At 40.0% G+C, this 25340-nt stretch overlaps 1 protein-coding gene across 1 annotated transcript; it reads left to right on the plus strand.

The window, feature by feature from the left end:
* The first annotated feature begins 202 nt into the window (after positions 1–202).
* GPNMB (glycoprotein nmb) lies at positions 203–25340 on the plus strand. Its single transcript, XM_041727324.1, has 11 exons — positions 203–424; positions 7654–7806; positions 9053–9196; positions 10473–10637; positions 12988–13146; positions 13464–13772; positions 18273–18371; positions 19023–19125; positions 20921–21135; positions 23717–23810; positions 24238–25340. The coding sequence occupies exons 1-11, from the start codon at positions 355–357 to the stop codon at positions 24389–24391; spliced, it is 1665 nt and encodes a 554-aa protein (XP_041583258.1). The 5' UTR covers positions 203–354; the 3' UTR covers positions 24392–25340.

A 25340-nucleotide genomic window follows, 5' to 3' on the forward strand; every position in this document is an offset into this window, starting at 1 on the left:
GAGATTGAAATCTTGTTTGGTGAAGGATATTAAAATGGGGCCATAGGAAAGGAAGTCCCTTTAACCAGAAATGTGGAATCACAACATTGAAACGGTGCGCCTGTAAAAAGAGAAAAATAGATGGTAAGAGTGAGTGAGTCAGAAGCACATGAGTTGTAAGAGCTTGAACTCCAGAGACCAGATCAGGCAAGACTGCTTAATACCATCACATGATCTGCCCCGAGGCGCCCCTGTATTTAATTAAAATAAGGAGTGGGGCACAGCAGAGGCCAGAGGAGCACTGTTGTTCTTAGTGGATGGAGCCAGAGGAGTTAAAAGTTAAGCCTTGATTGCCTGGGTCTGTGAGAATTCAGCATGGAATGTCTCTACTGTTTCCTGGGATGTCTGCTTCTGGCTGCGAGGTTGCCCCTGGATGCCGCCATCAGTGAGTAAAGGAGTTTCTCTTTTAACCCATTCTTAGTCCACTGAAGTGATGGGTTGTCTGAAGTATCCTTGTCTAAGCCAGAAACTTAACTTCATGAAGATCCTCAGGAAGCTTTCTTGCTCATTTCTTCTGGAAACCTTTGGGAATGCTGAAACTATAGCAAAATGCCCCCCAACCCCTGCTCCATTCTTGGCTTCAGGCTCTGGGAAAGTAATAACCATGCAGCAGCCCCTCTCTTAGGGAGCTTTTTTTCCCATTGCAATTGCTACTTTCTCTCCTGCCAGACATTGGAAGGGTAGAGATGTGAGGGGAACAGTCTCTGGCCTGAGAACAAAGCAAATGCCACCCACTAAGCTTCGTCTAGTTTCTATCCAGTAGTGGAGGGAGCTGGGGTGAAAGGGGGCCCGAAATCTAGAGATAAGTTCACTAAACATCCCGGCCCAGAAGCTGTTGCTGGTCCTGTTGAGACTTTCACAGACCTGCAGGAGCTTGCTGCCTCTTGAGTGAGGTTACTGAGAGAAGAGCCAAAGCCCAGGCTCTCTATTCTAGTCTCACGTTAAAGGCTGGAGACTTTCTAACAAGGCTGTTGCCCAGATCACTGAGAGCAGACTCTTCGGAGGTGGGGTTGGAGCCTCCTTGTTTAAAAAACTGCTCTTGCAGGACACTTGAGTAGCTTAGTAGGTTAAGCGTCTGACTCTTCATCTCAGCTCAGGTCTTGATCTCAGGGTTCTGAGTTCAAGCCTTACGATGAGCTCCACACTGGATGTGGAGCCTACTTAAATTTAAAAAAAAGAAGATGAAGAAAGGAAGAAAAAAAAACCCTCTTGTGATTGGAATGCAAAGTAGGGTTTTGGCCCACTGCACTTTGTGACCCATTTGTCCTGTCCTGGGGATGGGTGGCAATGGTGGGAAAAAGAAGTAAATTATACATCACCCAGAAGGTCCATTCCACTTCATTCCAACAGAATAGGGACATTCACTGGATGAAAACTTCAGGGGTCTTGATTTTTGTCAGACAACTCCATGGTGCGGGGGTGGGATGATAGGTGTAGAGAAGGGATCACCGCGTATAATCACTATACTGGCTGCTGCGCTTACATCGCTCAGGTAGTTCCCACACCACCTTTGTAGAGCACGTGGTCCTCTCCTCATTTAACAGGTGTCGAAACCAAGAGCCCAGGTGTTGCTTTTCACCTGCTGGGCCCACTTCTTCAAGAGCAGGATCTTGGATACATGATCTACACTGCCTGTGCAAACCCTCTTTTCTCTCCTCTTCCTCCTCGTGGGAAGGAATATTCCTTTAAATAGGTTGTCCTTGCAGAGGGCCATCCCAGCAGGAGTACTGGGTTGAGAGAGGAAGAAGGGGAACCTAGACTGGAGAGGGCCAGGCAGGGGTGAGGCATGAGAGGGGAGTACGGGGGCTGCAAGGCCCCCAGGGTAAGGGCAAATATCACATGGTTCACTCATATGTGGAATATAAGAAATAGTGAAACGGACCATAAAGGAAGGGGGGAAGCAGAAACTGAGTGGGGAAAAATTAGAGAGGAAGACAAACCATGAGAGACTCCTAACTCTAGAATTTACCATTGCATCAAACACCAAGGGATTCCTTGCCACTTTCCAATCATAGGCCTGGTAAAAAGGAGGCAAGAGCAGGTGTTGATGAAGTAGTTAACAACCTGGCCACCACCTCTTTGCTGGTGGACAGAGCAGAGATTCTAGAGTGGAGAGAGAAAAGCTGCAGTGGTGCTGGGTGTGATTCCACTTTCCTTCACTTTCAACCTCCCCTCCCCTACACACCTTTTTTTTTTTTTTTCTTTTAAAACCCACTTACTCTTCGGTGTGTTTTGTTCTTTTTTTTTTTTTTTAAGATTTTATTTATTTATTCATGAGAAACACACAGAGAGAGGCAGAGACACAGGCAGAGGGAGAAGTAGGCTCCATGCAGGGAGCCCAATGTGGGACTCGATCCTGGGACTCTGGGCTCAGGCCCTGAGCCAAAAGCAAATGCTCAACTGCTAAGCCACCTAGGCATCCCTTGTTCTATTTTTTAACTCAACTTTTTGAGGTCATTATAGATTCACTTGCAGTTCTAAGAAATAATGCAAAGTTGCTAAGAAATAGAAAACTGCAAAGAAATTCCTTTGGATACCTTATCCAGTTTCTCCCAACGGTAACATCTTGTAAAACTATTGCTCAGTATCACAGCCAGGATATTGACACTGATACAGTCAAAATACCAAACAGTTCCATCACTACAAGGGTCCCTCATACCCTTTTGTAGCCAAACCAACTTACCTTCTCCACCTTACCTCCTGCCCTGGCAACCAGTAATCCATTCTGCATTTTATTCTCGCTTTAAGATATTATGATAGAATCATTATAGTATGTAACTTAGGGGCATTGGCTTTTTTTTACTCAACATAAATTATTGAAGTTGTTGCATGTATCAATAGTTCTTTTTTATCACGAGGTAGCGTTCCACAGTATGGATATACCACAGTTTGTCTAAACATTCACCTATTGTAAGACAGCTAGATTGTTCCAGGTCACGCCACTATGAATAAAGTTGCTATAAACATTCACGTACAGGTTTTTTGGTGACCATATTTCCATTTCTTTGGGACAAATACCCAACAGTACAGTTTTTTGGTTGTGTGTTACTTACATATTTAGTTTTATAAGAAACTGCCAAACTATTTCTCAGAGTAGCTGTGCCATTTTACGTTTCCACCAGCAATGTATGAGTGATCCGCGGTCTTCACATTCTTGCCTACATTTGATGCATCACTATTTTTTTTTATTTAGCCATTCTGATAGGTGTAGAGTGATATCCCATTGTGGTTTTAATGTGCATTTCCCTACTGCCTAATGATACTAGACATCATTTCATGTGTCTCTTTGCCACTTGTATATCCTCTTCAGTGTAATGTTTGTTCAGGTCTTTTGTCCATTTTCTAATGTTGAGTTTTGAAACTTCTTTATATATTCTAGATAGCAGTCATTTACTGGCAAAGTGGTTTGCAGATATTCTCTCCCATTTTGTAATCTGCCTTTTCATCTTCACATGCTATTTTACAGAGCAGAAGTTTTTCATTTTAATGAGATTTATCATGTCTGCAGTGTCAAGTCAAAGAATTCTTGCCTAGCCTCAAGCCTGAAAATTTCTCCTATAATTTTACTTTCCCACAGCACCATTTGTTGAAAAGCTATCTTTTGAAACTCCACTGGGTTGTTTTTGTATCTCTGTCAAAAATCAGTAGGGCATATCGATGGGTCTGTTTCTACATTCTCTATTTTGTTCCATGGACCCATGTATCTATTCCTTGTCACTATTCAAGTTTGTATTTTTCCTTGATTTCTGACATTTAAAATCAGAGGAGAAACCTGTGTTTTGATTGGTTCCGGAAACACTGACTTTCTCTCAGGATCTGAGGAAGAGGAAGACTCTTTGGAACAGTGGGGGAAAAATCAGTCCTGGGAATCAAAAGATGTGAATCTTCATTTCCACTCTATTAAAGGTGACCTGAGTGAATCCTGTCACCCCTCTTGGCCTAAATTTCCTCATCTCTAAAATGAAGTGATTTGAAATAATGTTAGTTCATTCCAGATTGAATATTTTACCACTCCATGACTTAACTTGAATAAATATCCAGTTATAAACTTATTGGAAAAAAATTTATTGATAAACTTACATTTATTGCCCTCACTTAGTTTTCCAAATAAAAACAATCTCCCAGAGTCATAAGACATTTTGTTTTTGTTTTATCTGGTTTTTGTCTGATTTGGAGGGCCAGAGAAGACATGGCCTGAGGTCAACACAGCCTGCATAGTAACAAAATCAAGACCAGAAACCAAGTTTTGTAACATTCACCCATTGTAGGATATCTGGATTGTTCAATATTCATTTCAGTATTTTCCATTCTATCGGTCTCCCTTATAAGAAGGAAATAACAGGCTTTTCCCTCTTCCTAACGAAAAGGAGAAATAGAAGATAGAGGTTAGTAGCATCCATTCAAAATGGGTTCTCTGAGCACCTACTAAATACCACACCTGTGGAAGTCCTCTTCCAGTATTTGAGAATACAATATTTTTGGCTTTATGGATCCAGATGACACAAGAGCATATGAATTGATGAGAGAACAGTTTATGATACTGTATGATTAGGGGATGGCTATGGGTTACAGACAATTGAGCTTTTTGCTATAACAGAATACTCAGAAAGGTTGAGCAAGACGCTTGTAATTTAACCAGTCCAGAGGCAGGCCAGACTAGAGCAAGAACTCGATAACACCAAGAACTTTTTTTTTTTTTTTTTGTCCTTCCTCTCTGACATCCTTGGTGTGTTGCCTTGCTTTTTTAGATTTGTGTCTTCATGGTTAAGTATGGCTGTCACAGTTCTGAGCATCACATCACTACATTACTATCTCCAAAATCAATTATGATGTGAACAAAAATGGAGTTTGTTCTTTTTAAGTTTTTTTATGAGAGGAGGAAAACTTTCCCAGATGCCCTCAGAGGACTTCCTCTCAGTTCTGATTAGCCAGATTCTAATCCTTTGCTCCTGCCCATACTCTGAGGAAAGCTAGGAAACTGAGTCTTTGGAATTTTGAACTGGTATAGTAGAAGCTCTGCAATAAGGGAAAGAAAAAAGTAGGGGTGCAGCCTGGAAATGGCTATTAGGTAGGCAGTCAACCAGTCTGCTGCAATCCTCAAAGGAGAGACCAAGTGACCATTGTAGTTGTCGGGCAAGGTAGAAAGACAACAACTTGAGACTATTATTTTTTTAAAGATTTATTCATGAGAGACAGAGAGAGAGGCAGAGACATAGGCAGAGGGAGAAGCAGGCTCCATGCAGGGAGCCCTATGCAGGACTCAATCCCAGATCCCAGAATCACTCCCTGAGTTGAAGGCAGGTGCTGAACCCCTGAGTCACCCAGGTGTCCCAAACACTTGAGATTAAAAATAATTTCAAAAGAACTAGAATTTTATAAACCCTGGAGCAAACCCACAAAACAAAAAGATACAGCTGATGAGCCAGAAGTGGAGATAAAATGGATTCCAAAAAAACCCCACAAAGTACAGGAAAAGAAGAAAAAGACATAAAGAACAGATGGGACAAATAGAAAAACAAGATGGTAGGCTTAAATCCCACAATATCAATAAATACATTAAAAGTAAATGACCCCCCCCCAAAAAAAGTAAATGACCCCATAAGAGACTCTTAATCTTAGGAAACAAGCCAAGGATCGCTAGAGGAGAGGTAAGTGGAGAGATAGGGTAACTGGGTGGTGGGCATTAAGGAGGGCACATGATATAGTGAGCATGATATATAATGAGTACTGGGTATTACTTTTTTTAAAGATTTTATTTATTTATTCATGAGAATAAATAATTCACAGAGGGAGAAAGAGAGGCAGAGACACAGGCAGAGGGAGAAGCAGGCTCCATGCAGGAAGCTCGATGCAGGACTCCATCCCAGGACTCCAGGATCACGCCCTGGGCCCAAGGCGGTGCTAAACCACTGAGTGACTCAGGGATCCCAAAACTGGGTATTATATGAGACTGATGAATCACTGACCTCTACCTCTGAAACTAGTAATACAGTGTATGTTAATTAATTGAATTTAAATAAAATTTAAAAAATAAATGTAAGTTACCTAAATACTCCAAATGAAAGGTATGCTGTGTACCGGAAACCTATTTAAATATAAAAATATATTTCCAGGGATCCCTGGGTATTTCCAGGGGATCCCTGGGTGGCGCAGCGGTTTGGCGCCTGCCTTTGGCCCAGGGCGCGATCCTGGAGACCCAGAATCGAATCCCACGTTGGGCTCCCGGTGCATGGAGCCTGCTTCTCCCTCTGCCTGTGTCTCTGCCTCTCTCTCTCTCTCTGTGACTATCATAAATAAATAAAAGTTTAAAAAAAATTTAAAAAAAAAAAAAAAAGGATTGGGATCCCTGGGTGGCTCAGCGGTTTAGCGCCTGCCTGCAGCCCAGGGTGTGATCCTGGAGTCCTGGGATCGAGTTGCGCATCGGGCTCCCCTGAATGGAGCCTGCTTCTCCCTCTGCCCATGTCTCTGCCCTCTCTTTCTCTCTCTCTCTGTGTATGTGTGTCTCATGAATAAATAAATAAAATCTTAAAAAAATAATAGGATGAAAAGAGATGTACTAATTAACCACTAAGCATTATTATCAAAGTATTCTTCAGAATAAGGAATATTAACAGAGATAAAGGTCAATTCCTAATGGTAAGAGGATTAATTCGTGAAGACTCAGCAATTCTAAACAGAGCTTCAATATACATGAAGCAAAAACTGACAGAACTGAAAGAAGAAATTGGCAAATTTATAATTATAATTGAAGATGCCAACATTCCTCTCTCAATAATTGAAGTAACAAATAGAAAATCAGGAAGGTGGAAGTCTCAAAACATTATCAACCAGCTCTTAATATAAATGATGTTTAAAAAAAATTAAAACCTGTAGATTACACGGTACATAGGGAGCATTCACCAAGTCAAGCCATATACTGGGCTGTAAAAAAGTTAGATTGTTTAACAGTGGGCTCTCTAGTACTGGTAGGCATCTCTCGGAAACCCGGAGGCATTCCTGAGCCTGGCATTCTTTTAGCCAAGAGAACAGGTAAGAGGGGAAAAGATGCCAAACCTGATCTGAATATCAATGGCATCAGCATTTTCCTAATGATAGCATATCAAGTCCAAATATTCAGAGAATATGTATCGAGAAAGCAAATAATGGCTAACAAATACCAACTTTTAAAATTTTTCCTTGACTCATTTATTTTAGGGAGAGAAAGCAAGCATGAGATGGGGGAGGGGACAAAGGGAAAGGAAGAGACAGTCTCAGGCAGATTCTGCACTGAGTGCAGAGCACAACGTGGGGCTCGATCTCACAATCCTGAGATGAGGACCTGAGCCAAAACCAAGATTCGGATGCTTAACTCCCTGTACCACCCCGGCGCCCCTCCTTGACTCATTTAAAGTACATAAAGGGGGTCTAAAGAGTTGGATTTAAGCTCTTTCCAGTAGACATTAAAATAAAAAACTCTATTTGTTTGACATATTGGAAATACTTTTTTGACTATTGGAAATATTAAGTATGACTTTCCAACCTTATGAAATGAGAAGTTGCTGTAAATATTGTTAGGTAAGTGGTAAATGAAGAATGGGGTAGACAAAATAATTTGTTTTTCAAATATTGATATAGAATTTCACGATGTGCTGAGCAATGAAAGAACTTCTGGTTATATGAGGGAGCACAACCAACTAACTGGTTGGTCTTCAGATGAAAATGACTGGAATGAAGAACTGTATCCAGTGTGGAAGAAGGGAGACTCAAGGTGGAAAAACTCTTGGAAAGGTAAATCAATTATTCGAGCCAAACAACTGTTATTTTCTATTTAATTTAGTTTCATGGTTGTAGACTTGGAGATCCCCTGGCTTACGTTGCTTCTGTGAATGACAGTACTCTAGTTACCAAGTGGGAGGCACATGGATTGGGCAATCTTTTCTTATCTCAGTATTGTCACTAAGTCACATACACAAAGGTTTAATCCCTTTAGAAATGGACAAGTTTGTAGTTCTTAGAAGATTTTAGAGAGCCCACAGATTTTACCCTCAAACCTCTTTCCATCATGTGGGAATGGTCCTCTTCAGAAGATCTGAGATGCTAGAGCAGTTTTGACCATCTCAAAAGTGTGGTTTATCAGAAAGTGAGTATCTTTCCATTCAAATTAAAGAATGAGTCCTTGAGTCATTGATTTTGAGTCTAAGCAAATACAGACCCTTAATACTTGTTTTCTCAATCCAATTGAGCACATTTTAAAAATTCTAAGTAAATGTCCTTTCTATGGTCAGAGAATTCTTTAATTGATCTGACTTTGTGTGTGTGTGTGCCTTCTAGAATGTTGTACTCTGAAAGCAAAAGTTAGGAAAATAATCCAGAAAATAATTTATTGTTAAGAGGCATAAGAATGGGAGGACACTTGACTGGCTCAGTTAGTAGAGCAGGCAATTCTTTTTTTTTTTTTTTTTTAATTTTTTATTTATTTATGTATGATAGTCACAGAGAGAGAGAGAGGCAGAAACACAGGCAGAGGGAGAAGCAGGCTCCATGCACGAGGAGCCCGATGTGGGATTCGATCCCGAGTCTCCAGGATCGCGCCCTGGGCCAAAGGCAGGCGCTAAACCGCTGCGCCACCCAGGGATCCCAGGCAATTCTTGATATCCAGATCATGAGTTCAAGCCCTACACTGGGCATAGGGCTTACTTTAAAAAAAAAAAAAAAAAAAGGCATAGGGAAGCTCTGGTCCTTATTAGTGGATTTAACTCTACTTTGTTTATTTATGAGTGAAAGGAAAAAGATGCTTGATCATTAACTTGTACTATTTATTTATTTATTTATTCATTCATTCATTCATTCATTCATGAGAGACACGGAGAGAGAGAGAGGCAGAGACACAGGCAGAGGGAGAAGCAGGCTCCATGCAGGGAGCCGGATGCAGGACTCGATCCTGGGTCTCTGGGATCAAGACCTGAGCCGAAAGCAGACACTCAAATCGCTGAGCCACCCAGGTGTCCCTAAATTATACTTTTCTATGTGTTAGGAGGCCATGTGCGGGCGATTCTCACCAGTGATTCACCAGCTCTTGTGGGCTCAACGATCACATTTGTGGTAGACCTGGTATTTCCCAGATGCCAAAGGGAAGATGTCAGTGGCAACATAGTCTATGAGAAGAACTGCGGAAATGGTAAGGAATGTTATTCGTGGAACAGTCTAGTCCTCCTAACTCCTGGAGCCCCAACTCATGAACCTCAAGGCTCTCAGGTAATTCCGTAAAGGCAAGGTTCTGTCATCCTATGTCGCCCCTGCCTCAAATTGGATGACAGGGAGATGTTGCTCTACCCAGTTCCTACATCAACATTAGCCAAATCCGCTTGAGCAAACTGGTGGCTTTCCACTTGGAACTTTCTTCAAGAGTTACATTGCCATGCTCAGCTTTTTCTTAGTATCTAGTTGATTAGCCAGAGAATACCTTGTTGATTCTCAGATTTTGGTCTGATTACTTGGAATTCTTTTGGCTACTCAAAGAATAGCCAATTTGACAGAAATCTGGTCAGATTAATTTCTATATACAGGTATCGTTTAAGCAAATGTGTGTGGCTAGTGCAAATGCAAAGACGTGTATGTTTTGGTTTTGCTTTGCTTTTAAAGTAGGTAAGCTCTTTGTACATGTTAAAGAGCACAAATGAACACAAATGCATCAAGAGAAATTATTTTGAGAACTGCACATTCTCAAAAACTCTGAGCTAATTACTGAGATTCTTCAATCAGTGACAAGACTGGTAGATGCACTTATGATGGGATTTTATTACTTAGAACTTCTGTTAAACTGTCAATGCATTCATTTCTTATTAATTTATCATCTTCCTACTAGGAAAACATTAGATTCTCTATAAAAAGGGTTTGATATTTTTAAAGTATTGTTTATTATTAGTAGTAATTTTTCTTTTTTCTAAAAATGCTAATTCTTATGAATGTTTTAAATGACACGTTAGCCCTCCGAGCATTTTTATATGAAGAAGTCCCTGTGAACTTAGGAAAATTTTTATATAATATTTATCACCACATTAAGAACCACTGAGTTGATTGATACCAAATGACTCAGGTGAAAAAAAAAAAAACCCTACAGATAACAGTATCAATGTAAAAAGATTAAGTATCCCTCAGTTTGAATACAGTTGTGATGTGGAGATCCAATATTAAAAATAAATATATTGTGGTATCTCTAGGATGAATCTTTCTGAATAATTGCTTTATATGAAATTTTTACAGAAATATAACCTATAGGCAGAAAACGGACATGCCAAGAATATATACCACTGGATGAATTCTGAAAATTAAGGTTTTAGTTGTTCAACTATATTTATATTTATGAAAAATATAAAAAGATGTTTAATTCAATGATGAGCGTTGAACATTCTGAGCCCAGATGACAAGCCTGGGTTGTTTCTTTCTCTGTCTAGATACTGGTCCATCGCCTGACCTGTATGTTTACAATTGGACAGAGGAAGGCAGCTGGGGAAATGGTACCAACGAACACCATCATGATGTGTTCCCTGATGGAAAACCTTTCCCTCACCACCCTGGATGGAAGAGATGCAATTTTGTCTACGTCTTTCGCACACTTGGTTGGACTTTTTACAAAACTCCTTTAGCTTCTTCTTTACTTGCCCTTAAATTATTTTGTTCTCTTTTCTTATTCTATAATCAAGAATGCTAACATCAAGAGTTTAACAACAGTTACTCAATTAACTTTCCTTACCTAGGGTACAGGGGAAGAAATGAAAAGAAAATCTTGTTGTAGCTTTGGCAAATCTTTAGGACACCAAAGAATTAAGGTAAAAAATGAATTCAGTTTTCTTTTTAAAAAGAAAACTCTTCAATTTCTTTCTGTCTAACACAGTAATATGAGAAAATAGGAATAGTTGCTTGGCACACAGATGGGCATTTGATTTTTTTCTTTAATTCTTTGTTGTCAAAATATTTTTTAAGAAAGAAGTTATATTCTTTGTAAGAAATTTAGAAAATGCAGAAACTACAAATGAAAAATAAGTCACCCATAATTAACACCAGAGATTATCATTATTAACACGATGGATTTTTTTTTTCTCTAGTACTTCTGGGTTAAGATTAGAGTGTATAGGGCAGCCCAGGTGGCTCAACGGTTTGCACCGCCTTCAGCCCAGGGTGTGATCCTGAAGACCCGGGATCGAGTCCCACATCGGGCTCCCTGCATGGAGCCTGCTTCTCCCTCTGCCTGTGTCTCTGCCTCTCTCTCCCTCTCTCTGTGTCTCTCATGAAAAAATAAATACAATCTTTAAAAAAAAAACAACTTAAAAGATTAGAATGTATACACATTTTTGTTGAATATCATGAGCATTTGAGTATATCATTAAAATTCTTTATGTACATTATTTTAATGACTGTATAATATTCCACTGTGTAGACATAACATAATCTAACCACTATTCTTTGACAAAGCCTACCTTCTTTTTTTTTTAAACCACAAATGGTCTCCACTTTTGTTTTATTATTGGTGAAGTGATTATTTTTAGGAGGAGCAAGTTTAGGTTATAACTTACTAAAGCTGCTAAGTTCTTAAAAATGTCACCAGGTGCCACCTGGCTATGAATGTGTGAAAATTGCTACTATAATCATGCAGGCTCCAAACTTCTACATGTTTTTGTCTTTTTTTATAAATCAGAGGCAGTTTCTCTGTTCCATTAACTCATTTATAAAAAGCACAAAATATAGATCAAATATTATGACCATCTAGTTAAGTCGGGAGTGAAGGCTGACTTTGTTTCTTTGAGCTGACCATTTGATGGAGTCATGTATGCTCACCAACATTCCAGTCTCTCTTTGGCTCTTTTTAGTCAAGATGTCTATTAAAATCAGCTTTCAGCCCAGAAATTGCTGCTTTTCTAACTAGACTTTTTTGAATTTCCACATTCTGAAGTCTCAGAGTAAACAGATATTCTCCTTCAACAAATAGTTGCTTCTGTGGTCCTCGATGCCAGCACTAACATTTTCCCCATGTGTCACTAGTCCCCTGACTAGTCCCCTGACTAGTGACACATCTTTCCCCTCCAACCTCCAACCGAACCACCTCTGCATCTCAAGGTAAAGGGGATTCCAAGTCACATATTCCTGAGAAGATTAGTGTGTTTTTCTGATACCTTTGACCATTTAATAAACGTGGTCTTTAAACATCCCTGCAAGCATTCGTCTTACCATCCCTGTCATTCCAATCACACATCTATGCGGGGCCCCTCAATAGGATTAGAAAAATCCTTGAGCCCTAAGAGAGAGGAATTACTTTCTCCATCTAGCCAGTGGTAGTCAGATTTAGGTTAGGGCTGGAGAAAGAGAAAGAGTGAGTCAAGAATGTCCTAGAAATGTCTTTATAGAACTACTGCATTACTTTTTACACCTACCATACCCTGCCCTTTTTTTTTTTATCACTTACTGTGTTTTTTTTTTATATATTTCCATTAGTAAATGGAGGATCCTAGTCCAAAAGAAAGAAAGAAATTGCTTAATTATATAGCTGAAATAGTAGTATTGTTACAACAATAAAGTACATCTTTGAATAGATTTTAACTCCTTTGGCTACCTCACCATTACATTGCATGAGTTTTCTCTGAAACACATGTATTTCAAGTGCCTGACCTCTTATTTATAAACATTTTTTTTTTTTTTGTAAACTAGGGACTAGCAGTATTATCCCACTAAACAGCTCTTTTCATTTTAACCAACTATATACAATTATATTTATGTAACTGTGGGTTTGTATATAAGGTTTTACATCAAATGAGTACCATCTTCCTTTCTGAAGCAGCCAGGACCACATCCCCATCCTGTTTTTCCTTTTCCAGAGCACTTTCTAAGTGGCAATCACTAGTCAAAAAGAAACAACAACTTCCTCTAATGATCACATAATGTGGCCAATAACTAAAAATTTCCATCCTCTCAAAGGTCAGTATTTGCAGAAATTAGGACGGGGTTCAGCAAGAGTTTCTGTAAACACAGCCAATGTGACACTTGGCCCTCATCTCATGGAAGTAATTGTTTACAGAAGACACCGACATGCATATGTCCCCATCGCAAAAGTGAAAGATGTGTACGTGGTAACAGGTGAGTGGTGTGAATTCTAAGGTAACTGATGGTGAGGCTGTTAGTTCTGGTTGCTGTCAGTGGGTTAAGAAAGAGTCAGAACCAAGTGATCTGGGCTCAGTTACAAATCATATTCCCTAGCTTATATGTTTAATTATATGGTGCTCCATCTGTGTTTCCAGAATAACTTGGAAAATCACTAGAAAACTTACATAGGAGAAGGGAAAATGATGCTGAATTATCCCTCATTTTAATTTTTTTAACCTAAAAGCATTATTGAAGTCATCCACTTAAAAATCAAGCAATCACGTGTTCTTTTGGTTTTGTATATCTTTTAGATCACATTCCTGTATTTGTGACTATGTACCAGAAGAATGATCGGAATTTATCCGATGAAACCTTCCTCAGGGATCTCCCCATTATGTTCAACGTCCTGATTCACGACCCTAGTCACTTCCTCAATGAGTCAGCCATTTACTACAAGTGGAACTTCGGCGATAATACGGGTCTGTTTGTTTCCAACGCTCCAACTTTGAATCACACATATGTGCTCAATGGAACCTTCAGCCTTAACCTCACTGTGCAAGCTTCAGTGCCTGGACCTTGTCCTTCACCTTCACCCACACCTCCAAAACCCACTTCTTTATGTAAGTGCTTTCCAGGTATCTTTGATGGAGGTTCCTTTACGGCTAAAAAAAAAAAAAAAGTTCTAATATATGTTACATAATTAGATCCCTAGTGTAAAGGATTGTGAGAGAGATTGTAGTGATTCCATTCTATACCTGTTGTTATTTAGCTACTTTATCACCATTTTGAGCTGCTAGAATATGGCAGAAAGGAGAGTCTGTTTAAAGTTATTTTGCAAGTAGAATTTTGTGACTTAGGTGCATTTCTTTGATCTTCCTCATTTGCATTGGTCCTTGTTATGTGTACAGATGCTGTCCCTGTCTGGCCTGTCACATTTCTGTTTCTTTCTCATTTCTTCTAGCTATGAAAACACACCTTGGCCCCTTATAAACATTCAGGCCATCCCCACTTTCTTTCTTCCCCTCCCACATTTCTCCCCATCTCCATTCTCCTCCCTGCCCACATCTACCTCATGTCCCATGAAAACACAACCGATTTGGAAAGCAATTTCCAAATGGCCCAAGAAAGAATGTACCTTGAGGGATCCTTGGGTGGCTCAGTGGTTTGGCGCCTGCCTTTGGCCCGGGGCATGATCCTGGAGTCCCAGGATCGAGTCCCGCATCAGGCTCCCTGCGTGGAGCCTGCTTCTCCCTCTGCCTGTGTCTCTGCCTCTCTCTCTCTCTCTCTCTCTCTCTCTCTCTCTCTCTATGTCTATCATAAATAAATAAAATCTTAAAAAAAAAAAAAAAAAAAGAATGTACCTTGAGAGTATTTCTCAGCTTCAGACACTAAAATTGTTCTGGATATATAAGGAATAATGAATTAAATCCCACACTCTAACAGTATATGAAGCCATTCAAGAAGTTCTGAAGAGTCTACTGTGGAAAGTGTTAGATTCCCTCTAATGCCCTACTCTACCCCACTGTGCCATGAGTGCATCTTAGCACTTCAGTGCAGAGGAGATGGTAACAGATACATTCTCCACTGGTCACAAGAGGGCGCCATCACCAAGCCCAGAGGAAATACTCCATCGTGATGTCCAGACTTGTTGCAATTCTTGTTTTTACCAAAACCTGTTATAGGTAATAGTTATAATAGTATGTTATTAATAAAATTAGATCTCATCAAATAGGACATGTCTAAATCAAGACACCATAAATTATTGGTAATTTTGATTCATTCTTTTCCGAAATGTTTTAAATTACAAAATTAATGTATATTCCTAAATAAAAATTCAAATAGAGAAGTCTAGAATAAAAATGAAAGTCCCTATTCACATTCTCCTTGCAAGAGTTTAACCTTGTTAATAGTTGGAAGCTTTTCTTTCCATATCTTTTTCTATGCATTTACAAATATATTCTATAAATATACATAGGCATTTTGTTTTAATATTTAAGTGCGTGAGCTCATGCTATATATATGGTTCTATGATTTGCTTTTCTTCACTTAACACATCATGGACATCTTTCTCTTGTCAGTACATATAAATCTAACTCACTTTTTTCAGTGGCTCCATAGCATTTCATAGTATGTATAAATTTAGTAAGTAAGTAACGTGGTATGTACAGATGTATAATTTAACCATTCTTTTTTTGATGGTTAGGTTATTCCTAATTCCAGTTACAAATATAACTGCACCGAACAATTCTAATTGTGTAGCTTCATTCTGGTATTTCTGTAAGAGAATTTTTTCTATAAGTATTGATGGTCTTCTTTAGATATAAGGAGACGAGGTGTAAAATTCAAAATAAATTGCAGATGTCTGTAATATCTAGAACTGTCTAGAAATTCCTAAGTGGTAAAGAGTTTAATGTTCATTTATTCTATCAGTAGCCTATTTTAACTTGCATTTTTATTAAGCTAGCTTATTTTTCTTAGAATGTATTTATATCATAGCATGTATAAAAACATTTTTTAAGTCAGTGAAAGGGGGGATCCCTGGGTGGCTCAGCGGTTTAACGCCTGCCTTTGGCCCAGGGCATGATCCTGGAGTCCCGGGATTTGAGTCCCACGTCAGGCTCCGGGCATGGAGCCTGCTTCTCCCTCTGCCTGTGTCTCTGCCCCTCCCCCTCTCTCTATGTCTATCATGAATAAGTAAATAAAATCTTAAAACGTCAGTGAAAGGTATTTCAATTTTTTTTATTATTTCCATAGATTAGATCATAAGATATTAGATAGTAACTTTATGAGTTATGTTTTCTAGTGAAGGAAAGCTGCCTCACTTTATCTAAAAGTGTTGTTAGATCGACCATAATCAACCCCAAAATGCTTTATAGTAGCTGTGAGAGTTGAGGACAGGAGGGATGGGAATAAGTAATGGGACTGGAGGAGATGAAAGTCATTTGAACTCCTAAGTGGGAGTATTTTCAGCGATGTGGATCATATCAAAGGCATAGATTATAATTTGAATTAGGTTCTCTTTGTTTTTGCTAAGTGTCTTCATGGGTGAGACAGAACCAGGGTTGAAGAGATGACTCAGGAAACTGATTACATCATAGGGCAGACAGGTGTGCCTGAATTCACTTTCCTGAGCTAACAGTAAAAGTCTTAGCTTCCAGAGTAAATCTGCAGAGAACAACCTTTGTTAAGACTGAGGCTGATCAGTATAATTCACAGAGAGAGTTTATGCTAAAATACATGTCATGACACCGTTCTCTGGGTAACAGGGACATAAACAATGAATGAAGTCTGAGGTTCACCTTCTTTCCCATCTGTCTTCCCAGGTGTTAGTTTTTCTTCCATTAGTCCTTTAATTGTACCTTCACTTAAGATACAGGGATTTGGACTTTATAGATACATCTACAAAACTCCATATTCATTTTTATAAACATTCTTCTAAAGGTAATACCTTAAGATACCTTAACTTGTATCATTTGTTCATTTTTAAAAGAAATTTTATTTTAAAAGATGCTAGGGTCGTGATTCCATGTTCTAACTTGATGAATTCTCCCCATTAAGGGATCCAGTCATCTTTACTACCCAGCACAGAAAGTACCTATTAATGGCTCTAGATCACATCAGACCTCAGGATGGAATGAATGATTGTCCGATAATTTCCAAAGGACCACCCTGAAACTCCAGGGATATTTGAATCTCTAATGGCATCAGAACCTCTCTGGGCTTTACCCCAAGCACTGTTTTCCAAAGAGTGCGATGCAGCACTTGTTTCTAGAGAAGCTCAGAGAATCACGCAGAGAAGGCCCTCCAAACAAAGGAGAGTCCTGGGCACATCCATCCCCCCACTAAAGACTCAGAGAAGCCCTGGAGAAATCTCCCAATTGGCTTCCTGCCCACATGTCATGATGTTAGAGTCACGGCTCTTAGTGAAGTTTCGATGTCCTTCCCCTAAACTATCCATTTTCATGCTTTTTGAAATTTTCAACATTGTATTTTCTTTCCAGGTTTTTTCTTTTATTAAAGAAACACCAGCACCTTAAATAGAGCTTTTACAATTGTAACTAATAATAGAGTATTAAATTATTTGCCCTAATCATATTCAACGAGTTATTTTCAAAAGTATCTGATATTCACTCCTTTCCTTCCCTGCACTTCAGCCCCTCAATAACTGCAAGACGTTTAGAATATAAGCTTTGGAGCCATGAAACACCCAAACAAAAGAACTGCCTTTTTCCATGTTGCTTGCTTCTTAATCTCTTATGCACCAATCTTCACATCTGAAATTATGTATCTATGAATGTGATAGATTTCTGTTCAGCTATTAAGATATAGATATTCTGTCTTTGGACAAGGGAACTGCTATTTATTAAGGATTTCCTATGTGGCAGGCATGAGAAGCAGGTCTTACAGATCTTATTTCATTTAAATTTCATAGTTCAACCTTAGTAGGGCAATTGGTATTAGTTATGTCTTACAGATGAGCAAATTGAGGCAAGGAGAGGTTAAATGATACACCTGTGGTCTCAAACAGCCAAAACCAAGAGACCTGGAATTTGAGGCTCGAATACTTGGCTCAAAAATTGAAATAGGATCTAATCTATCCTGGCCTGCTTGATTTCATCATGATTGTAACACACATTTTAACAGGGCTTCTACCTTTCATTTGATTCCTCTGTTTAAGGAAGATACAGGATTGTGTTTACTTACATAATTTAACAATTATAATGCCTCCTAGCTCTCACATCTCTATGAATCAGAACATACTTAGTTCAGATTTCTGCAGTAATTTTTTTTTAAGATTTTATTTATTTATTCATGAGAGACAAAGACACAGAGACATAGGCAGAGGGAGAAGCAGGCTCCCCACAGGGAGCCTAATGCAGGACTCAGTCCCCAGACCTAGGGATCAGTACCTGAGCCAAAGGCAGACGCTCCACCATTGAGCCACCCAGGAGTCCCTGCAGTAATTTAATTGTATGGAACTCTTGATGTTTTTCTAAAGGGCAGGGGGATGATTAGATTTTTGGTTATCATGTATCTGTTTAGATTTGGGATTATTAGGCATTATGTGCATCTTTTACATTCTCAGCAACTAATCTAACATCTTGTTATTCCAACTCCAGCATCTGTTGGTGACAACCCCCTGGAGCTGAGGAAGACCTCTGGTATAACCTGCCTTATTAACAGATACGGCTACTTTAAAGCCACCATCACAATTGTAGGTAAGAGCAGCAGGGGAAGGGTGTTAGAATCTCCCTGCGGCCACCCTTTCACTCTATTGACTCTGGAGGGGCAGGGGCAGGGGCACCCACTCTGTTCAGGGTGATACCACATGGGTACAAGCTGATTCCACCAGTTTCTAGATTCCCACTGGCCCACACCAGCCTTCCTTAGACTGGTAGAAATGAGCCCAATGTGAGGCCCACGTACTAAGGAGCCTGCCTGAAGCCTAGGTCCCCCACACTGTGCATTCCAGAACTCTGAAGGAAGGCAAGCAGCAAGTTCCCACAACCTTCACTTTCTTTCTCTAGCTGATTTCACAGAGTCACATTTCTTATGTGTAAGAAAGAGGATTGAACAGGGCTTCCTGGCTCTGTATTATGGGCACTGCACATGGGCACCACAGAGAAGACAGGTAGGGGCCAAAGCCCAACCTGGGCACCCTGGTTCTGGAGATGGGAGCTAAATCCCCAGCTGTGCACCCTGGGGCTGAGAGAAGTCTGCAGAGGCCTGAGACCAAGGGCTGAGTCTTCTCATGGAGGAGCGGGAAGGCCATGTCTTTGTTTTGTGTGGCTTTCTGATTTATTAAGGAATGGTTTGGTTTAGTTTCTATTGTATTTTGATGTGTTTTCCTGTGGGGGTTGTTTTGTTAGAGGGAATTCTGGAGGTTAACATCATCCAGATGACAGATGTTCTGATGCCCGTGCCACAGCCTGACAACTCCCTGATGGATTTTGTTGTGACCTGCCAAGGGATGTGAGTACATGTCAGTCAGAGGAATGGGTTAAGGTCTGAGCAAAGGCCTTAACACCATCTCCCCCTTCGAAGTTGATTTAGATTCCTGGTTCATCAGTCAGCCACAACAAGGAAAGGGCCCTGTGAGGTGCTCTGAAGTACACACTTGTTTTGCTAGATTGAACAATGCTTATTAAACTTCTGATGATATTGAATAATAATTATTGATTGAACACTTACTATGTTCTTAACATTTTACATCTGTTCTCATATTGAAACCTTACCCAATCCTGAGTCTTCTCATTTTAGAAATAGGTCCACTGAGGCATACAGTGATTCCAGAATTTGCCCCCATTGATGGCAGGTACCTGCAGAGCATGGTTCACAGGCTATGGTCTGGCTCAGAGCCTAACACTTAGGCTCCCTGAGGCCCCTCCAAGTGATGGGAAGCCAGTGTGGAACAGCCATGTCCTAGTATTAATTAATAGCCATGCCCAATAATCCTGTATCTCTAAACTTTACAAAGTTTTTTCTAATGTATTCTATAATTTTACTTCTTATGGTTTGAACTATATAATAGACTAAATATAAGTTAATTAACATATAAATACATTAACTAAAAAGGCTAAAGCATTCACAAATTTACAATTATAAATTAAGTAGTTAAAATGTGTATGTGTAAATGTATAAATTAATCAATAGAATGAGATGTTATAAAAATGTGGCCTTATTTGATTAAAAGGATAGCTATAGAAGCTTTCCAGCTGGGGATCCCTGGGTGGCTCAGCGGTTTAGCACCTGCCTTCGGCTCAGGGTGTGATCCTGGAGTCCCGGGATCGAGTCCCACATTGGGCTCCCTGTGTGGAACCTGCCTCTCCCTCTGCCTCTCTCTCTCTCTGTCTCTCATGAATGAATAAATAAAATCTTTAAAAAAAAAAAAAAAAAGAATCTTTCCAGCTTGGGGAGAGGAGAAGGACGATGATGACAGAAAATTGAGAAAAACCTGATGAAGGAATGAGGCCAGCTGATGAGAGAACGTGTCCTCCATGCCACCCACACCTCAGCAGAGCCAGCCTCAGAGTGTGGTCTCTCCATCCAGGAGGTCCACTAGAAAGTGAAACAGTAGTACTGTGTAGCCACATTGCCTCGTGGTTGTCACACCTCGTTTATTTGAATCCCAGCACCACCCCTAACTGCTTGTGTGACCTCAAGGTCATCTCCCCTCCCCCAGCTGGTTTGTCACCTGCTACACTAAGCTAATCTTACTTTCCTCATCAGGTCATTGAGAGAGATAGACAAGACCATGTCACACATCTACAACTTCGTGTCTTGCATGTAGTAAATACTGCATAAGCAGCCACTGCTGCTGTTCCATCTGCAGGGACCCAGGGGGCCGGCTCTGGCATTTAATAGTATCTTTGCTGCACACCTAAGCCACCTGCACCTGCAGGTATTCTAGGGAGCCCAGGCATGGAGGAATGACTTGGGCTTTACACAGTTTCCTCCAGTCCCCTGCCTTGGAGGGGTCATAATTTCTTCCTTCCCAACTCCCAGGGCCACATCTTTCTAAGGAAACAGGGGAAACAGTAGCTCATACCCAGGTTTGTTTAAGAGTAAATTATATGTGACAATTTGATATCAAACAGTTTGATATTCTACATCATATGCAAGAATAAAAGAGTAAAGTGAAATTCAAGTTAATTCTAGTGGAATTCAAGTGGAATTTCTAGTCAATTTTATAGACAGATAATGATTATGATTGTCTCTTCGAAACTGATATTACATCTCCCTCCATTGGTGCTTCTTGTGCTCTCAGGATGCCAACAGAGGTCTGTACCGTGGTTTCTGACCCTACCTGCCAGATCACGTATGACACAGTCTGCGACCCTGTAGGTGAGGACATGGGTCATGAGTGCTTGCTGACCGTGAGAAGAGCCTTCAGTGGGTCTGGGACGTACTGTATGAACCTCACTCTGGGAGATAATACAAGTCTGGCCCTCACAAGCACCCTTGTCTCTATCCCTGCAAGAGGTAAGTTTTGTTTTACAGTTTAACAAAGGTTTCATATTGTAGGTACAGTTGTGTGTCCTATACTGAAGCCATTCAGGGTTCACTATCAATGTCAACTTTATATCAGTGCAAAAATCACTGAACTAGCATTAATATGGATTTGAAAGCTGGCATTAAAGTCCAACAGCAAATCCTACTTAGGGAAGCGATGAGAGAGAGAGACCCAATGAAATAATGACCAAAGATAAGTCTTTTGATGAATAAAATCAGCTGTGATCATGGACCAGTAATAATGGGATATGATCACTGCATACTCGAAGAGATTTATATTTCAAGGGAAAAGTATAAAGCCTAACATCAAAAAACAACAATGTTCTCCAATTAAATTATAAAAATGGGGATACTGGTATCCTGTTGTCATTAGGATCCCCCTAGGCAAACAAATGAAGCCAAGAAGAGAAACGAGAAACCAGGTGGACTCCTGGCTCATTTCTAGCTTATCGTGTATCCTCTTTTTTTCCTTCCCAAAGTCTACCAAGCATAACACTGAAACAGTAACCAACTTATCTAGTCCTCAGATGTTCACCAGCAAATCTACCCTTTGCCTCCCTACTGCTTCAAGAGGTGAAATGCTAGCAAAGTGGATTAAAGAATTTCATTGAGAAATTTTCATTTGCTGGAATGAAAAAGAGATTAAATTTGTGCACACATTACAGCACTTATTTTGCTGCTTAATCTGAGTATTGTCAGGTATAGTCTAATAACTAACTCACAAAGAACTCCTTTGGATTTGGAGCCTATCACATAAGGTAAAATGTACTAAAACATAGATTTACTCATTAACTTTATAAAAGGCAGCTTTAACCTCTTGAAAGAAAAGCTTAAGTAACCATACATATAATTATTTGTATGAGGGCTTATAGTTGGTGAGATTGAAGGTACAGATTTTAAAACAAAACAAGGCTGTAAAGGTGCCCTGCTTCCTCTAGTGGGGCCTGCTCTGTGACCCCCCCCGCCATGGGAGGGATGGAGGGAGGGAGGAGGTGGGCCGGGGACCCTGGAACGGAGGGAGCTGAGCTCAGGGTTTCAGAGCTGTCACCTCCCGAAGTTGCTGTGGTTACTCATCTTGTGCTGGTGTGGGATGTTTTTAAGTCTTTTAGGGTCATAACCTATTCTATGAAGCTTCCTCAGTGCTGGCAAATCACTGCTCTCTTATCTAGATTAGATGTTTAGATATTTGCTTTCCTTTAATTCTTCTTGCAGTGAGTGATAACTTTAGATCATCTGAGCCATCTCAAAATCCAAATAAAGGAAACTCAGACTCAAAATCCAAATAAAGGAAGCTCAGAAAGAGAGCGTTTAATCCAGGAAGAATTGTAACTTGACGGCTTGGGTTTCAAAGTCAGATTTTCAGAAATAGATCTTTGGTCAAAAGCAAACCCATGAACTTTTAGCAGAAATGACTTTTACTCATTGATTCCATGAAGCACCTGCAATTCTTTCAACAAATATTCGTTGAGCATCTACTCCATGCCCAACAGAGCTCTAGGCATGAGAAACAGAGTTCTAGACAGGGTGGGGAGCAAGGTGAAGAAGGTCCCTGTTTTTATGAGTGGGAAGAGACAACAAATAAAATAATAACACTATGGAGAAGGTAAAACCAGGTTGGAGCACAGAGTGTGATGAGCATGGGAGAGAGGGGAAGAGGTTGGCTCTCTAGATTGGGAGGCCAATGAAAGTCCTACCCAGCCTGCAGCATCTGCTTGTGAAGGTCCTCCTCTGAACTGAAGCCTGAATTTCAGGAATGAGCAGTTAATTTCAATCATTATAGACCACTGGTAGGGTTTGAGTTTTATTCTGTGCATAAGGGTAGTCACCAGCAGGTTAGAAGCATGACCTGATTGATGCTTTTAAGGATCATTCTGACTACCGAGTGAAGCAAGGATCATCGGAAGGTAGGAGTGGAAGCAGGTAGACAAGAGGTCCTCTCAGGGGAGAAGGCTAGTGGCTGAGACTGAAGTAGTAGCAGAGAGGATGGAGAAAAAACAGATAAACTCCAGTTACACTTGGGCAGCAGTGACGAAACTAGTTAATTTGCTGGTTTCCGGGAATACAGAGAAGACGTAATCCCTGCTTTGTGGTTCCCACGGAGCTGAACACTTAAAATGAGTCAGGGAAGGATATTCCCAGCAGAGGGCCTGGATATTTGAAAGAGCAGGGGAGAATAGGCAACTCCCAGGATTTTTAGTACAACTGAAAGGCAGACAGTGGGAGATGAGGCCAGAGGGGTGGCCAAGAGGGTCATGGAGCCCTTCACCATGTGGGTGCTCCTGGGTCAGCTGATACCTGAGCAGGTGTCTCCAGGACATGACATGTCTCTTCTGTGCCCTTAACACAGTGTTCCGGACATGCTAACTCATTCTCTAAATGGAAGATAAGCTGACCCAAAGACTATGTATTATTTAATGGAAAAGATTACTGAAAACCCAGAGGGAGCCATATATCTTCTGATAGCTCCTTTCCTCATTTATTTAATTGCATTACAAACAGCATGTCCCCTATGTGGAAGATGTCACTAATACTATCTTGCTTCTGTCCTAAGACCCAGCTTCCCCTTCAAGAATGGCAAATGGTGTCCTGGTTGCCGTTGGTTGCTTAGCCATATTTGTCACTGTGATCACCCTTTGGGTATACAAGTAAGTTTCTGCTTTTAATACTTGAAATCTCTATAGTATATTGTCAAAACTAAATTTCATATTTCTGCATATTTATGCAGAAAACATTCTGCATAGGGGAGGAAAATCTTCATTGAATGATGAATACCAAACTAGACTATTAATTTTGCTGTGGTTTTCCTTTAATCCTAAAAATGCTACCAGACATCAGTAACTTAACAAAATTGTGTCAGCTTAATGTTTAACACATAATCACACATTATAGTAGGCAGGCACACTTCTTGCATGAACAAGGGAAAATAACTATACTTTCATAAGACATCAGTGTTTTAGAAACTGTGGGTTGGATTAAATGGAATTAACCCTTTTACACTTGGCAAGTAAAAGATTGTAGAAAGTAACATATTCCAGCTGGAGATCTTTTTTTAATCTACCACATTGTTTTCAGAAAACACAAGGAATACAACCTGATAGAAAATAGTACTGGGATCGTGGTCAAAGGCAAAGGCCTGAATGTCTTCCTCAACCGTGCAAAGGCCATGTTCTACCCTGGAATCCAAGAAAAAGATCCACTGCTCAAGCACCAACCAGGAACTCCTTAAATCTTCAGCTTTATTTCTGACAACAGCTCACTCTTCAATGCCATTTGTCTGAGCTGTGCCAGAGTTGATGACTATCAATTTCTTTTCCTAAAGATTATTGTTAAAATATATATTGTGGCTTAGGGAGGTTCAAAGTTTTTTTTAATAGGCTAGATGACATTTTAGAGAAGTGGAAAGGAATTATGCTGTGCACAACCTCAGCCATTTTACAGAACTGATAAAACCAGTTAGCAGTGCTTTCTTTCATTGTGATTTATGTTTCATTTATGTCTTAGGTCATCAGTGGGATAGATACACTATGTCCAAAGAGTAGGAGGAGAAGGTACTATTCACTAGGGTCTGGCTTCAGTTAACTGGAAGGAGAGGCTGGATACTTTCTAGCTTATCCATGTAACCAAATGCATAAAACCAATATATTCCTGTCCTTAAGATCATGTTCCAAGCTAACTGAATTCTACTTCAATGAACATGCATGAGATCCCAACAAAACAGCAACAGGCCAAACATTTAATGTGATGTGCATGGTTCCTACACTAAAAAATTTGTATATACTAACCTAATATATGGGTGTGAATATTTTCATGACAACCTGCCCTGCCGAGATGTGTAAAGGAGTGGTATTCATTCATTTATTCCATGGACATTTCTTTAGTACTTTCTGTGTATCAGGCATGTTGCTAGGTACATGGCCCTGTACTCAGGATGGTGACACTTTTGTGTATATATCTGAATTTCTGTACACTCTGGTGCAAGTATTTGAAATTATATATTATGATTTTCCAAAGAAGGAGGCCCCTGCTTTCCTAGTGGTTTCTCAACTTAAATGATATAGAGACTTGATCAGTAAGGATTTTACCTTCATTTGTAATTAAAGCTCTCTACCAGATGTCAGATAGGACGTGGTTTTTTTCTCCTTCCTGAAAAATAAAGTATGAAAAGAGATAAGATC

The sequence above is a fragment of the Vulpes lagopus genome, chromosome 13 (genome assembly GCF_018345385.1).
Source record: "Vulpes lagopus strain Blue_001 chromosome 13, ASM1834538v1, whole genome shotgun sequence".
In the NCBI taxonomy this organism is placed as follows: Eukaryota; Metazoa; Chordata; class Mammalia; order Carnivora; family Canidae; genus Vulpes; species Vulpes lagopus.